Below are 14,388 nucleotides of genomic sequence, written 5' to 3'. Positions count from 1 at the left end.
ATATACATTTGAATTTCAGCCGGCGGTGATAACGGTGACACTGGTTGTTTCTTTCTCAACAGATGCTGCGGTTTTTAGTGTCTTTTGTATTCCCAGATAAAGACAAGTATGGTAAGAAAATCTTGGTAGGTGCTAATTCCTTTTGGAAAACTGAGCGTATGGGATTAAACCGGAGGAAATCTATACCAGTTTCAGGGTGAGGGTTACCTAAGTGGCAAGTGACCCCGAAGCCATGCAGCAGAGGTGGGGAGGCCCCTCTGGAGATCCCTGGTCCCCTGCACTTACAGGGTCACCCACAACGGCTGCCCTGAACCACATCCCATTGGGTTTTGACTATCTCCGTGGATGAAGACTCCAAAACCCCTCCGGGCAACCTGTGCCGGGTTGGAGTTTAAAGCAAAAAATTTTACCAGCAAAAATGGACTATGACCCAAGTAGCACACTGCATTGGCTGTGTAAGAGCCCCCCTCCCAGACACACAGAAGCTGCTGTGGGGGTGTTTCCTCAGGGTCCTCCTGTGGAGCAGCCACAACCACCGCCCCGATGGTCCATTGGGGTCTGCTCTGCCCCACGTTGGCTCCCCACCACCCCCACAGTGGGCTCAGTGGTGGTGGAAGAATGGGTGATGGGACTGCTGCTGGCTTGCACTCTGTGCATGGCACCCGAAGGTGCCTGCTCCCGCAGGGCTTGCGTGCTCCAAGGGTTCATCTCTGGGAGCAGTCTGTCCAAAGGAGATGGAGACTCAGCTCTGGGAGAAATGGCTCCATGCAATAGAAGAAACACATTGCATGATCTCATAGGTTTTTGCCTCTCAGATGCTCTCTGTCTTGAAGTGAAAATACCTGTCTTCCACCACTCTTGTTTTCTAGAGGGGGAGTGCAAAAGGACACCTGAGGGTGTGCTTGAGAAGAACGGTCATGGAGTGCACAGCGGCGCCAACAGTGCACATTGCCAACCTATGTCGGCAGCTGGAAAAATGACAAGGTAATTTTAAGTATTCCTTCATTTTAAACTTTCTCTGGGTTTGGAATGGAGCATGTCTCACCGTATCCACCCTTAAAAAGACACAGAAAGGAAAGTCACCACCTGAGAAGGATCAGATCAACGCCACAGGCTCTTCTTCCACCTGGGAATCTTGTCACAGCCCAGCCTGAAGCCTTGAGACACTTGGGGTGTTCAGATGTCCTGCTGCCTCCCAAGGCTCCTGGAAACATACCAGTCATTGCTGGCAGGCAGACCCTGGTGAAACACCCGGGCAGCACGGTGCCAGTGGTGCCCAGCACAGCATAGCCGCTGTGAAAGCCCTGCATGAATGGGCTGTGGACACATAGTGGGCTAGGCACGGCCCTCCTGCATGTGTATATATGCCACACACAGATCCCACAATGAAACAGGGGAGCTCTGGCCATCGACAGGTACACCATTGTTTGGCTGCCCTCGGTTACTGAGTTCCCCAGGAATGAATTAGTAAGTATAGGAAAAATGCTTATTTTGTTGTTGCTGGAGAGGAGACAGTCCTTAAAACAAGACAAATAAGGGTCTGCAATTAGGAAACAGCATCTTGTGGCTTTATTAGATCTAGTCTGGCCTTTTTTTCAGTCTCTTACAAAAATATTGGTGTAACGATAAGAATTAAGATTATGGCACAGAAGTGCTTTACAGCACAGATTTAAATCCCCAGGCATGGCTTTGTGGCCTAGGCTGAGCAAATGAAAGACTTGCTCTGCCTTGATCCACAGAAATAAATTCTGGAAAATTTAATTAACCCCTCAGGCTGTCAGGGTAGACAAGTTATTTGCAGGGCTGGGGACAGCAGTTCTGTGCTGCATAGATTGTTAAGATCCTGTGAGACTACCAGCAGAGGAGGGGTTTATTGGACACTGTGGCTGGCCAAAAACTTCTAAGCTCTTACCTGAAATATTTGTGGAAGCAGGAACCTGTCTAAATCTGAAAGGATAGTCACTTTCCATTATCATATGAATAGCAGACTGAATATGATAGCAGACTCAAAGGCAGCAATCTGAAAGGATATTGTAATGAAAGGAAATGGTACTGTAAGCATAAACATTAATAATTTTCTTTATCCTTCATCTCTCATGAAATGCGGATGAATGGTACTGGAAGACTAGAACATCTTTCTGGGGCAGTTTATGAAGGCAAGTTCAAAACCAACATGTTTCACGGGGCTGGAACCTACACATTTCCAAATGGAGCAAAGTATGTTAGACCATTCAATGAAAACAAGTATGTTTGAAGTGGAAAAGTCATGTAGTCTTTTCCATTAGTTTTGATTTCATAAGCTGTGAAGTCCAAATAAAATTCACCCAGCATGGGAGTAGGTTTCTTTTGCTACTAGTGAAACTTGCACTGGGTATCTGAGATTGCTGACCCCAGTTGTATCCTTTCCATGAGATCAGTCAAAAGTCTGTGATTCATTCCCAGTCAGAAGTTTTCAAGATAGTTATTCCACCCACCCACTTTTTGTTACCAGGTCTCTGAGGTCAGGCAGAATTCAGAGAAATAGAATAGTTCAGACCCCTTTCAAGAGCTGTTGTTTCAAGCTCTCTGCCTACAGATGCATGCAGAAATACAGCGCTGATTTGCACTGCTAGTTTGCAAAGTTTGTGCTTACTTATTTTTTGAGGTAAAGTACAAATTTCAGAGAGATAAGAAAACATGGAGGTTTATTTTCATCACTCGGAATAAAATATTTTAGTCCCACTCACATAAACATCAGCTGAATTAATTTCTTTTGAATAAGGGTGTGTGTTTTGAATTGCTAAGATACCATCTTTTCCTAAAACAAATTGTTCATACCCAGTATATAATCCACAGAGCAGATTTAATGAGAAAATTAACTATAAAAAATGACATGAGAACATACATGCATGTTTATTCTCCTTAAATGACTTTTCTGTCAAATTTGCTAGGTTTGATTTAGGTTTAATTTTTTTTTTTTTCAGTACTTCCCCAGTCCAGTATCTGAAATAAATCTAAAATGTATGTTTGTTAGTATGTGGTCTTTCATCAGAAAAAAAGCTCTGTCTTGCCCTGCTGACCAAAAATAATAGCCACAATACTACTGGAATGATGACCAATTCTATTTTTAAATGATCAGACACCAAATGAAATATGTGTTACAGAATGTACCTGGATACAAAATGGGAACCTGTATGACAAACTCAAATGCCTGGGGAAAAATTAGACATTTATTTCAATGCTTGAGAACAGATTGAGTTAAGTTATGCCTCTAACATAGTGGCATGTTAAAATCTGCTACAGAGCTTCTGTCTTTTGCTGTCATATTACATGACAGACGTGAATTCTGCATGAAGTCTGGACCTGTGAGTACTCATCACTTCAGTGAGGGCTTTCAGCAGTAGATCACACACATAGCTTTACAGGCATTTTCTCCCAAAAATCTTAGGGTGATGCCTCTACTCTCCCATGAAAATACAGCCCATTGCAAAGGGGCCAGCACAGTGCTTGTCACTAGTAGCTGATCAGTAGAGAAAAACAGGTGGTTCTGATCTGAACTTGTGTTTTCAACTAACTAAAATGCTGACGTAGATACACCCTTGGCAGCAGAGATCCAATCTTTGCCAGCCACTGCCATTTTGACCGGGGAATTAAGACTTCTCCTTTTTGACACTGTTTTGTGACTGTTAATACGTGCCACTCCCTGACAGCCCAATGCAGGCTATTTTGCCAAGTTTCAGGATTGCTAGTTTCTACCTACTCACATGAGATAGGTGTCAGTTCACCAGATGACTGTGGCTTTCATGAGAGAACATAAATAGGCAGCACCATAGCAACTTGCTGTGACTGCTAGATGCCTTCATTTTTTAAGGGAAACAAATCTCCAGTAACTGATTTTAAAAGTTATTTTCCTCTCATTTGCAAGAGATGCTGATACATAGACATTTCTTCTTTATAGCAGTTTTCAGGTGTAATGATGAGCTTGATCACAGCTTTCGAAGATCAGCACAAATACGTGGTTTATGAGGACCGAATTCACATGGCAGTTACTTTTTTTTCCCGCAGGAGGCTGTAAATCCTTGCACTTCGTCATAATGGCATGTAGCATGATGGGGAAAGGGTAAGAGAGGATGGATTTTTACAGCAAGAAGATCACACAGTATCTGGCTGCATACACTTACACATCTTTAAGATGCCCCTAATGAAAGTCAGGATAAACTTCATAGGACTTAATCCCTGGTAACTTCAAATCATGACTGGACTATTAAGTTTTTCCTGTAGAGGCTACATGCTGGGAGGAACATTAGTAAAAATATAGTTTTGCAAAGAAAAGAATGTGTTCTTTGGCTGTCTATCCTGTGTGCTTTGCAGGTCAAAACTTTTACAGGCGACAATGCAGGAGAAAGTTAAGGCAGGTACTTACACTACAGTGGGAAGGTACTGATTCCTGGCATTTTGCTTATCTGGGTAGTGCACACATCACCGTGCTGCCACAAACTGATTGTGTTCTCAACAGGCTGGATTTATTGTCATTACAGGATGGAAGGTGAAGGAGACTTTATAGATAAAAATGGAGTGGCACATTTCATGGCTCAGCAGCAGCGGGACTGAAGCAGAAGTTGAAAATGTAGCTATTTGGCATGGACAGTATCATGTGTTAAAGGCAGCTTTCTGCATTCTGGGCTTAACAGCTGTGACCAGTTTTCAACAGGCATTGATTTCTTCATGCATTTATTAAAAATAACCCCTGAGGATGCATATCAACAGTAAATAAAATTAAGTTATTTTTCTTTTGAGACTGATCAGGTGAAGTCTCCTAAATGAAAGCCTTGAAGAAATGAAGTTGGATAGGGTGAATTTGTAAGTGGAGAAGTTGATGACTAGAGTTCTTTTTTTTATTTCAACTTGCCCTAGGAATGTCTTTCTCCCCGAGTTCAAAAAAGCTGCCATCAACAATTGAAGCCTAATCTATGCTCAACTTTTATAACTTTCCCCAGAAAACAAACCTTGCCACCCACAGAAGCTTTTGCAAACACAGTGCTTATATGATCATGTTTACCCTAAGGCGGGTGTTGCATAGTGGGGTCAGGGCAGAGAGCGAGTGCAGCTGTAACATGGTAGTTACTCCTCACAGGTCAAGCTCATAAACCCCAGGCTCTGGTACCAGACTGCTCAAGGACAGACCTCTGCCATGCCCCAAAGCTGCTTTTCTCTGGGAAGGGAAGTAGGTGGGAGAGCAGACAAGGGAGACTGGCAGCTGCCACTGTCCCACCAGAAAGTCTAATGCAATGAGAAATCTGTTTGCGTTCGGTCATCAAAAGTCTCTGCACTATGAATCTAAATACTTTGCTTTACAAAGCAGAAAAACTGCTTTCTAGTTTAAAAAAAGCAAACACAATATACCAGTGCTGTCAGGAAAAAAATGTATATGTTGAGTCTTTGCTTGCCAGATATTTAATGGAGTTTTAGTAAATACCTGTCCTTGCTTCCATTTGCAGACACAATGTATGAATGCTGTTCCTTCACATGCGCCTTCAAATAACTCATTTTGCTAGGATTCGGAAGAAGCTTGAGCCCTGTGGTTTATTAGCAAAATGAAAGAACAGCACATTATTATGACCGAAACATACTGGGCCATCTGAAACAAAGCAGATGTTTATATTATATTTTTATATTATAACATATTCTATTTGGCAATATAATGCTTTTCAGCCCTTTTTTCTTAAAGCTGCCTGTAGGAAAAATCTGTTTGAAATGTTTTGTTCATAGATTCATGAAGCTAAATGTTTTTCTTTTTATTTATTAAAAAAAAATAAAAATCTTTCCTAGCTTAAGCTTTTCGTTGAATTCACAGGTATCTTTGACCTACCAAGAATGCACTTTCCAGCAAATTCCTTCAGAATTATAATTTTATTTTGTTCAACTTTGTTGTGTTTTGCTCCTGAAATAGCCAGCTCCAAAAAAGAAATACAGTGTCCTCTGTCCCTAGTCCCTGATTCAGAGGTAGCAGCATCTTCCACAGAGCTTCTGTTAATCTGTGAGCCTGTCCTTTCAGCGCCTTTGCTAGGACGCCACATCGCCACATTTATCTGTGCTGCACAGCAATTATACTGATTTAGGCTGTGCGGTTTTACATTTCAGGTTTTCTGCCTGAAGGGTATATTTGAAGCAGATCTTTGTCTTCCAGGGAGAAATTAGTCTGCCTTTTGTTACTGTTTGTCCTCCTTTATGTCTCCCTGCTCTTATGCACCAGAGTAACTCACTGGACTGGCTCAAACCTTCTCCTGACACCCCTGGCCTTGGGTTACCTGCATTCTCCCCATGCTTTCTTGACACCCTTCAGAGCAAAAAGCCCTGCAGGACCTTAGTGAAGAAATGGAGCAGGCATGGAGGGCTCCTGCCTCCCACTCTCCCACCTTTCTCCAAGCCCTTAATTTATTCTTACTCAAAGGAAATTTTTCATGATCTAACAACCAACAGAAAACACGCAAGCACTGGTGGTTGCTGCTCCCCTGCCCTGGCTACTTTGGCAACCTTGCTCTTGGCCCCAGAATGAAAGAAGGGGAGCCCTCTTGGCCCTGCCGTTCGTAGCAATGCCATGCACGGTAGGAGACTGAGGGTGTCAAAGCAAGCAGGGAGGAGCTGGTCCCGTCTCCCTGTCCCCAACTGCAGGCTGCCTCGCTTGGGTGCCACAGGAGGTTCTTAAGAGCCTCTGAGCTCGGCGAAGTAGCGGAGACCACATCAGCACCCGGCTCTCACCACGTGGCCCCCTCTGCCTGTCACTTCACAAGGCTTCTCACCCTCCCTTCGCAGCAGTGTGCAATTCTACTTAAAAAGGAAAATTGGTATCATCTTCTTCCAAGTGCACAGTCCTGATTTTTGCATGGGGATGCAAGGATGTGACCCGAAGATTACATAATTAGAAGGCATTTGTTATGCTTGCGTTTCAAATCAGTGATTAGCATGTGACAGTCCCGTCCTGGGAAACATCAAGCCACCATTGCTCTCCTCTCTCTCTGCTTTCTTGCACAGTGCTAATTCCCAACTCTAGCAACCGCCAGTGCTGAAGGATCTTCAACTAGCCTGGGGTAAGTTTAAAATGTACTCGGCATGGGATGAAGAGTGGGATTAATGATACCATTTTTCATATTATTGGAAAAAGATAGAGCCGTAGCTATTTAATGTTGCATGTACAGCACATAAAATGGTATTTAAAGTATTTTGCATCTTCAGTGCCCACAGTTATTTCCAGCTGATTTCTTCTAAGACCCTGTATGGAGATCTAGCTTCTTAGTGTGCTGGAGAATCTTGTGAGGCTGCATTTATAGTAAGGTCTCTAAAATACTGGGTTAAAAAGACCCTTTTTGCTCTTACCATTTAAGAGCTAAATTGAGGTATCACGCTGAATTGAAGTATTTGAATGACAACTGCATTAGAGTTAGGTGGAGACAAAGCATGAGAGTGATGAGAGTAAATCACTGATTTTTTTGCTCTCTTTAGAGGAGGTTGTTCTCTAAGTGCGATATTTAAAACAGCCAGCTATCTCAGCTGGCAGGATTGAGACAGTCACCAGGAAGATCCCAAGCATTTATTTAGAAAAATTGTGGACATTTAACAACTGAAGCAGCGAAAGTGCATATGGATTCCCCTGCACTGTTACCCATGTCAAGATTTCAGAATGGGACAGAAAGCCAAACAAATAGTAACTGTTGTCCATCAAGGCTAGGCTGTAGATGCTTTACTGAACTTTGCCTGTTTGCATGCTAATGCTCAGGTATTTGGTTGTTCTTTTAAACAAGTGATCCTCTGCACAGTTGATTGTTTCTCCCAGTTATGCCATTCCATGTGGGGGGAGCACTGGAAGGGTGAGCATGGTCACACAAACACAGTGCAGGCTGCGGGACCTGCCTCCCCTCCCTCCCCCCCCAGCTTCGTGTGGGAATCCCACCCCTGTGCTGCCTCAGTGGCACCGCGCTCCGGTCTTTGACCCTGTGCCTGGGGCATAGGTAAAGGCGGAAACCCACTGGGACCTCCCCGTCCACCCACACCTTCTCCCTTGGGCATCTCATGGGAAATGGGTGCCCGCTCAGGCTCTGTTAACTTTCACACGCTGCCCGCTCTGCTCGGGGTGGGGGGGGCTGCAGTGCCAGCTGCTCCTGCAAAGCACCGGGGCAGTATTCTTTGCTGGACACCAGTGGCCAGAATCATGACAATCACTAATGACAGAGGTGGCACTCAGCTTTGGTTCTTGGGCTTGGCAGATTTGGCTGCCGGAGGGAAGACAGAGTCAAAAGGGGAAAATACTTCCTTTTGCCACAATGGAGGAATCTGGTCGCTTTAACGTGCTGAAACTATTCTCTGGGCTTTGCTCCGGAGATGTCATTCTGGCTTGATGAGAGCTGCAGGAGGGTAAACGAGTTTTAATGCTCAGCTCTGAAGAAACAAGCACATCTTTGCCGTTTCTTGTCCCTAACGCAGGGGGGCCATGGGCTTGGGCTGCAGGCCAAGACAGTCTGCTGATGGCTTCATGTGACTGGGTGTTGAGCCCCTGTCCAGTGGCGAGCTTGCAGAGGAACAATGACATCTCCTTGTTGATGAGGAAACTACCCCGTGGTGGGCTGGCATATCAGGGAAACCTTGGATTTGCTGTGAGTGGAGGCCTGATGGTGGTTTAGGAAAGCAGCCTCCTGGAGGGCTTCCTCTCGCTGCTAATGTGCACATGCATTCATGTATGTGCCTAAGGGAAGGGGTTAATGGTGTGGGGCTTGCTCAGTACTGAGAAAAAAAGGTGAAGGGGGGGATCCTCTTCCAGCTTTTAACTGCCTCAAGGGGGCTATAAAGCAGACGGAGTCCAGATTCTTCCCAGAGGTGCACAGTGAAAGGCAATGGGCACAAGCTGCAGCAAAGGGAAACCCCAACCAGACATAAGGAAAAATATTCTTCCCCGGGGTACTGGAGGGCCCAGAGAGGCTGCGAAGATTTCAGTATAGGAAATATTCAGACTTGAGCTGGACACAGCCCTGGGGAACCTGATCTAGTTTGGAGTTAGTCTTGATTTGAGCAGGAAGTTGGACTAGAGGCATACAAAGTTTCCTACTCACGTAGACTCTGCTGTGAGCTTAAGACTCGTTTGCTGCCAGGAGAGGCAGGATTTGACCAAGCAGCCCACATCCAGAGTCTTTGGGCCAAATGCCAGTCCCATTTTCCAACCCCTTTTTGCACCCTTTAGGAACAAGCCAGACTCTGTTCAGCCAACTCGGGCTGACTGAAACCCTTGTCTCTGGTAAGGACAGTGTTAACAGCTTCCCCACCCAGCAGTCAGGGGGAACAGAGGACAAGCACTCACTCCAAACCATGGTGAGGTGCACGTTTTGTTTGTTTTAGCGATGAGGAAGGACTAACTGGTTTTGCTCCATATATTCAGCAATTCAGAAGAACCAGGGACAGGCAGGCAATGTTACATACTGACGGAGTCCACCAGTGAGCCCCAAATGCTGGAAAGTATCCAAGGTAATGCAATTATTTAATGTAACAAAAAACCGAGGGGTGACTCAGGAAATTGCGGGCTGCAGCTAGAGGACACACAAAAGACAGTTACTCTGGTAAAACAGGGTCAACCAAGGTCAACCTACTTTGCAGTGCGGTCATACAGCAGGGCTCCTGGTGGTGCCTGGAGCAGGAGGGGATGGTGGCATCCCTGGTGTCCCAGTTTCAAAGCCTCACTCCTGAGCTCTGCAGAGGACAGAGACTGCGCTCAAACATTGTCCTTGTCTGCAAGAATGTGATGTGGAAGCTCCTCAGTTAAATCTCCATGCTGTACAGCTATTGTTTTGAGTTCCCTCTATAAGGAAAAATTACTTCTGATACCAGGAACCGACAGCGTTTTTACAACCCAAGAGATAAGATAAAATGCCAAAGGGCTACCTTCCAGCCCTACGTAGCCCTGAGTTGAAAGTGCATGAGAACAGAAGATAGATAGGTAACGGGGCAAGGACATATCCCCATACGAGCCCTTCTTCTACAAGTATTACTTCTCTCTCATTAAAACCTCATGTAGGTTGTTTTTCTCCATATCAGAAAAACCTCTTTCATTGTACTGGACCCAAGCTGTTTCATGTCATCACTTGCACCATAGCAGAGGGGGGAATGCCATCCTGTAAGCTTCTCCTCTTAGGCGCATCACCCCTCATGACAACTGCAGGTTTCCTCGTGTTAGTAGAGGGGAGCCACAGATGCTCTTCGTGTTGCATCCTTCACCCTAAATTGCTGTCTGAGAGACTGATGGCATAGCTCCAGTGATGTGCTGGGCAAGGGGACCTGCTGAAGTGGGACCTAGACAAAGACACAAGCATTTTGAGGTCTCAGATGCCTGGGAGGAGCTGGACTAGGAGTGGAAGTAGAGAGCACTTGGTGGAACTGAATTATGCTTTAGTTCTGGCTTTTCCTCACCTTGGATGCCTGCCATTGCAGCCCATTTACACATGGTTTCCTCATGCATTACAGTCCCCTGACTCTCCCATTTAAAGCTGTGCAGCAGTATGGGTTAGAGATTCTCATTTTTGCATGCTCCCACAACAAATGTTCTTACCAGGAGGGTATGGTCACCCTGCCTTGCGAAGGCCAGGGGTACGAATGTCACATTGTCACTGGAGATTTAGGCATCCCCAGAATAATTCAGCAAGTGGATAGTAAAATTATAAAATCTTTAAGACAGGCTATGCAGTTAGTGTATTTAATGGTATATTAATAGAACTAATTCCATACTAATTGATGTTTGTTAATTCTTATTATTAAAAATTATATAGTTATATTGCTATAACTGGCATGGTAAAACATTAATAATATAAAAGCTGAATGGGTAGAAAAAATATGTACATGTTTTTGTTTAAAAGAAAAAATTGAATTAATTTCCAGCAAAAAGCTGTTTTCATCGTTTTCAGTGAAAATGTTTACCACAGAGGAGGCTTATGTTTCTTTCATCTCTGTTTTGCCTTTCCTTTTTGTTCCTTGTCTCCCAACATTGCAAAAACAATCCTGAATTTTGAAACCAGTTCTCAGTGTTAAACAAGCTGGTCCCAGTTCAACGGCCCAAGAGCAAAAGCCTCAGGAATTTGCTATGGCACTGACTAGTCTGAACTGGGAGCAAAGTTTAACAACTTTGCTACTAAACAAGCTGCTCCTGAAGTTGAAGTTAAAAGGCTGTTGCGCTCAGAGACCCAAACTTAAATACCTTCTCCTCAAAACTACTAGAGGGAGGTTTAACTACTGTAAAAAGAACTGCATATGTACGTGTTTCAGAAGCAAACAGTATTCTTGCTGTTCTTTGGAATATCTATCAGAAAAAGAAATTTTTTTTTTTTTTCTGCTGAAGCGGGCTGGAACACAGCAGAGGAGGAGAGGCTGAGGGAATTGGCTTTGTTTAACTTGGGAAAGGGAAGGCTAGGGGGGGTCCTACAGCCATCTGCAACTACCTAACAGGGGTTATAGACCAGACAGTCAGGCTCTTCTCACAGACACAATGAAAGGATAAATTGCCATGAGCATTAGCTGCAACAAGGGGAACCTTGACTGGCCCTAAGGAAAAAATTCTTCCCCATGGGAGCAGTGCAGCCTTGGGACAGACCCAGAAAGATTGAGAAGGCTCCAGCCTGGGAGATACTCAGACCTTGACTAGATGTGTCCCTGAGCAATCCGATCTAGCTTTGGGGTTAGCCCTGCTTTGAGTTAGATAACTCTAGAGATCTCTGCCCATCTAAACTCTGCCATAAGCTTAAGAGTCTTCAGAACAAAAAAATAACTTTTACACAATCAGCTGACAGAAAACAGATTTAATAAACTATTACATTTATCTCAGTGTAACCAGGTGTCCAGCTAGAAGCTTTCCCAGCCTGTTTGTACAAAGCCCACATCCAAAGCCCCCCCGCCTTTGCTCAGGTTTTCCACGTGCGTCACAAAAGGATCCTCTGTCCTGAGAAGACAGCGGATCTTCTTAGGAGGAGATCTCATATCAGCTCTCTTACAAAGAAGTTTATCCTTTCATCAATCCTTAATCTCAAGAAGATGCTAAACCCCAAGCCCCTCCAGCACTGTGCTGGAAACCTTTCAGTCCACATCAGACCCCCAGCAAGAGGCCGGCTGGCTATGCTGATGGCTGTGCCCCCCGAGCCTGACCACAAGAGGCAGCCCTCGCCACAGCTCACAAATGCTGGCCATCGCCCCCACCTCAGGGGCCCTGAGGGTGCCACCACCCTCCTCCCTTGGGAGTTCCACACTGGACAGCTATCAGGTTGAAAGTGTGTGGCCCCCCAAGCTACACTGCTGAGTGCACCAGAAGCCACTGCTTCTGCAGCGATTTCCTAAAGCCACCCAGCGCCCGTGCATCTTTTGTACCTCTCCCATCTATTTAATGCTATGTGCCTGCTTCCCTGAAAACATCACCCCAGGCTTCTCCAAACCACCACAGCCCTCCTGGCACAGCTGTGTCAGCAGAGCTCTGCCGTAGTTACACTGGCCCCTCCAATCCCATTAGCAAAGCTAATGATAACTCACTTCAGCTTTGGGCATATCTATGTCAAACAGGAATGGAAGTGGGAGGTTACTCTAGACTCCTAAATCACATCTAGTTTCCTCGTAAGGGGCAGCAAAAGCAGACTTGAATTAAACCCTGGGCAGAGGAAGCGTGGATGTGGGGCAGTGCCCGTGAAGTGTGAGCTGCTGCAATCCTTCTGTCTGGGGCTCTGCCTGCGTCATTAATCAGGCATTGTCTTAAGACTGTTCCCAAGGTCCTAACCCCATTACCGGACTGATGAGATGCTTTACCAAGGGAGTGACTTAGGCACAGCATCATGCTCTGTTGGCCCTGGTTTCCAGAGAGGCTGCAGCTCTACACATCGAGGTGCCTTGCAGCACTCCCGTGCCTCCAAAAGTCAAGGAGACAACTGACAGAGAAAGCGGACTTGGCAGCACAAGTGTCTCCAAAAGTGCTAGCAGGATTGTGCAGCAGCGTTGTGAAGGCAGTATCTCCCTGGCCCAAACACAAGTTTGGAGGATGTTCTGGGTGATTAGTTGCATAGCAGAAAGCTGCTTCTTCGATGCAGAGCACCCGTGCAAGATGTTCATGTGCCATTCAAAATACATCTCATTTTGCTTCTGTGTTTGTACAAGAAGCATCTTGCTGAGCAAATAGTCTCTGTGGGATTACATAGTACCTCTTAATCACCTGTCCACGTAAGCACAAACGGCCTTGGGCTGGGAGGGAAGTGTTTGTACCAGCGCCCACTCTGCTTGTGGAGGCACTGTGAACCCAAACAGATCTTTAGGATGTCTCATTCCCTCTCAAATCCCTCCTCCTCCCTCTGTTTTCTGAATTTTGAGCATCTCCGCTCAATAAACCCTTTCTACATCTTTCTGCATTCAGGGTTCAGACCAGCTGACCCATCGCAGGGCTCACATGTGGGCAGCTCAAAGCCATGGGATGTTCCCAGTGACCAGCCAGAACCCTCCAGAGTGAGGACAGGAGTCCCTGCGAGGACACACATCCTATAGCAGCCATGGACTCAAACAAACAAGAAGGTAAAGCATCCTCTTATTTCACTTCTTGATAGTATGAAAGACAGTGAGGAAGAAACATGCTCTCATATATGACCTGTCTGTTGGCAGCCACCAGCCAGCCCCCTGAGAGCACCTCTTAGCTACAGCAGCTGTGGGCAAATGTTCCCTTCTTTTAGTTTCATAGAAATATCTGGGGTTTGAAGTTTTTATCTCTTATTTTAGAAACACCTCCCTCTCCCCTCTGGAAAATAATCCTGTGGCATATGTAATGCCCAATGTGGGAAGTCATTCCCCTCTCTTGCCTCGGACCCACCTCTGCCTTGGGATGTACAGAGACTTCTAACTGCCAAAAGCTACGTCTTACACGAGGGCACTGTGATGAGGATCTGCTTCTCTCCCCCACATGCTTTGTTGCAAGGGGTTCTTGTTCATGTCAGTGCCACAACTCAGACTTCTGCACCAGACCCAATCTTGCAAGCACCAAGATGTATCCAGACCACACTGCCTGCATGCAACCAGTCCTGCTACAGTCAGCAGCACTTCTAGAAAAATCTGCAAAGCTCTGGGGTTTCACGTCCAGGGTTTTAGTGGTTATCGGCTTTAGATGCAGAGGAATGTGAGGCTGGTGGTACTTGCTTTCCAGCCCAAACCCCTTGCAGCATTGCACTCTGCCTTTCCACCTCAGAGGTGACTGTGTCCATACACTGAGGAACTCTTGAAACTATGAGGACCAGGGTAGCAGCTTTAGAAGTGCCCGTAACTGTCAGCTCAGGAGAAAGCCTGGACCATCTCTTTCCCTCTTAAAAGATGCTTGGTGGTGCCAACATTCATTCATGGCATAGGTAACAGAAGAGTTAA

The 14,388-nt window shown here is 45.5% G+C and overlaps 2 protein-coding genes and 1 long non-coding RNA gene across 4 annotated transcripts in view; 2 read left to right on the top strand and 1 right to left on the bottom strand.

The window, feature by feature from the left end:
* The first annotated feature begins 17 nt into the window (after positions 1 to 17).
* Positions 18 to 4,610, top strand: MORN2 (MORN repeat containing 2). The gene is given in 6 exon segments (XM_030007491.2): positions 18 to 111; positions 870 to 952; positions 955 to 983; positions 2,107 to 2,244; positions 4,518 to 4,546; positions 4,549 to 4,610. Coding segments are annotated over 6 exon segments (390 nt in total). The 5' UTR covers positions 18 to 62.
* Positions 4,611 to 6,889: 2,279 nt separating this feature from the next.
* ARHGEF33 (Rho guanine nucleotide exchange factor 33) overlaps positions 6,890 to 14,388 on the top strand; it is a 32,957-nt gene continuing 25,458 nt past the window's right edge. The window contains exons 1-2 of the mRNA XM_030007486.2: positions 6,890 to 7,067; positions 13,397 to 13,551. Coding sequence (XP_029863346.1) covers positions 13,530 to 13,551 — 22 coding nt within the window. The 5' untranslated portion in view covers positions 6,890 to 7,067; positions 13,397 to 13,529. The remainder of the gene's footprint in view (positions 7,068 to 13,396; positions 13,552 to 14,388) is intronic.
* LOC115338703 overlaps positions 7,061 to 14,388 on the bottom strand; it is a 30,260-nt gene continuing 22,932 nt past the window's right edge. The window contains exons 10-11 of one of the 2 annotated variants that reach the window (XR_003922512.2): positions 9,612 to 10,311; positions 7,061 to 8,378 (exon numbers count right to left, since the gene is read on the bottom strand). This is a non-coding gene — a long non-coding RNA (uncharacterized LOC115338703). Of the gene's footprint in view, positions 8,379 to 9,483; positions 10,312 to 14,388 lie in introns of those variants that run through there. The other variant, XR_005934192.1, reaches the window with a different exon arrangement.

The sequence above is a fragment of the Aquila chrysaetos genome, chromosome 2 (assembly GCF_900496995.4).
Source record: "Aquila chrysaetos chrysaetos chromosome 2, bAquChr1.4, whole genome shotgun sequence".
Taxonomy (NCBI): Eukaryota; Metazoa; Chordata; class Aves; order Accipitriformes; family Accipitridae; genus Aquila; species Aquila chrysaetos.
This window is presented reverse-complemented; position numbering and strand designations above follow the sequence as displayed.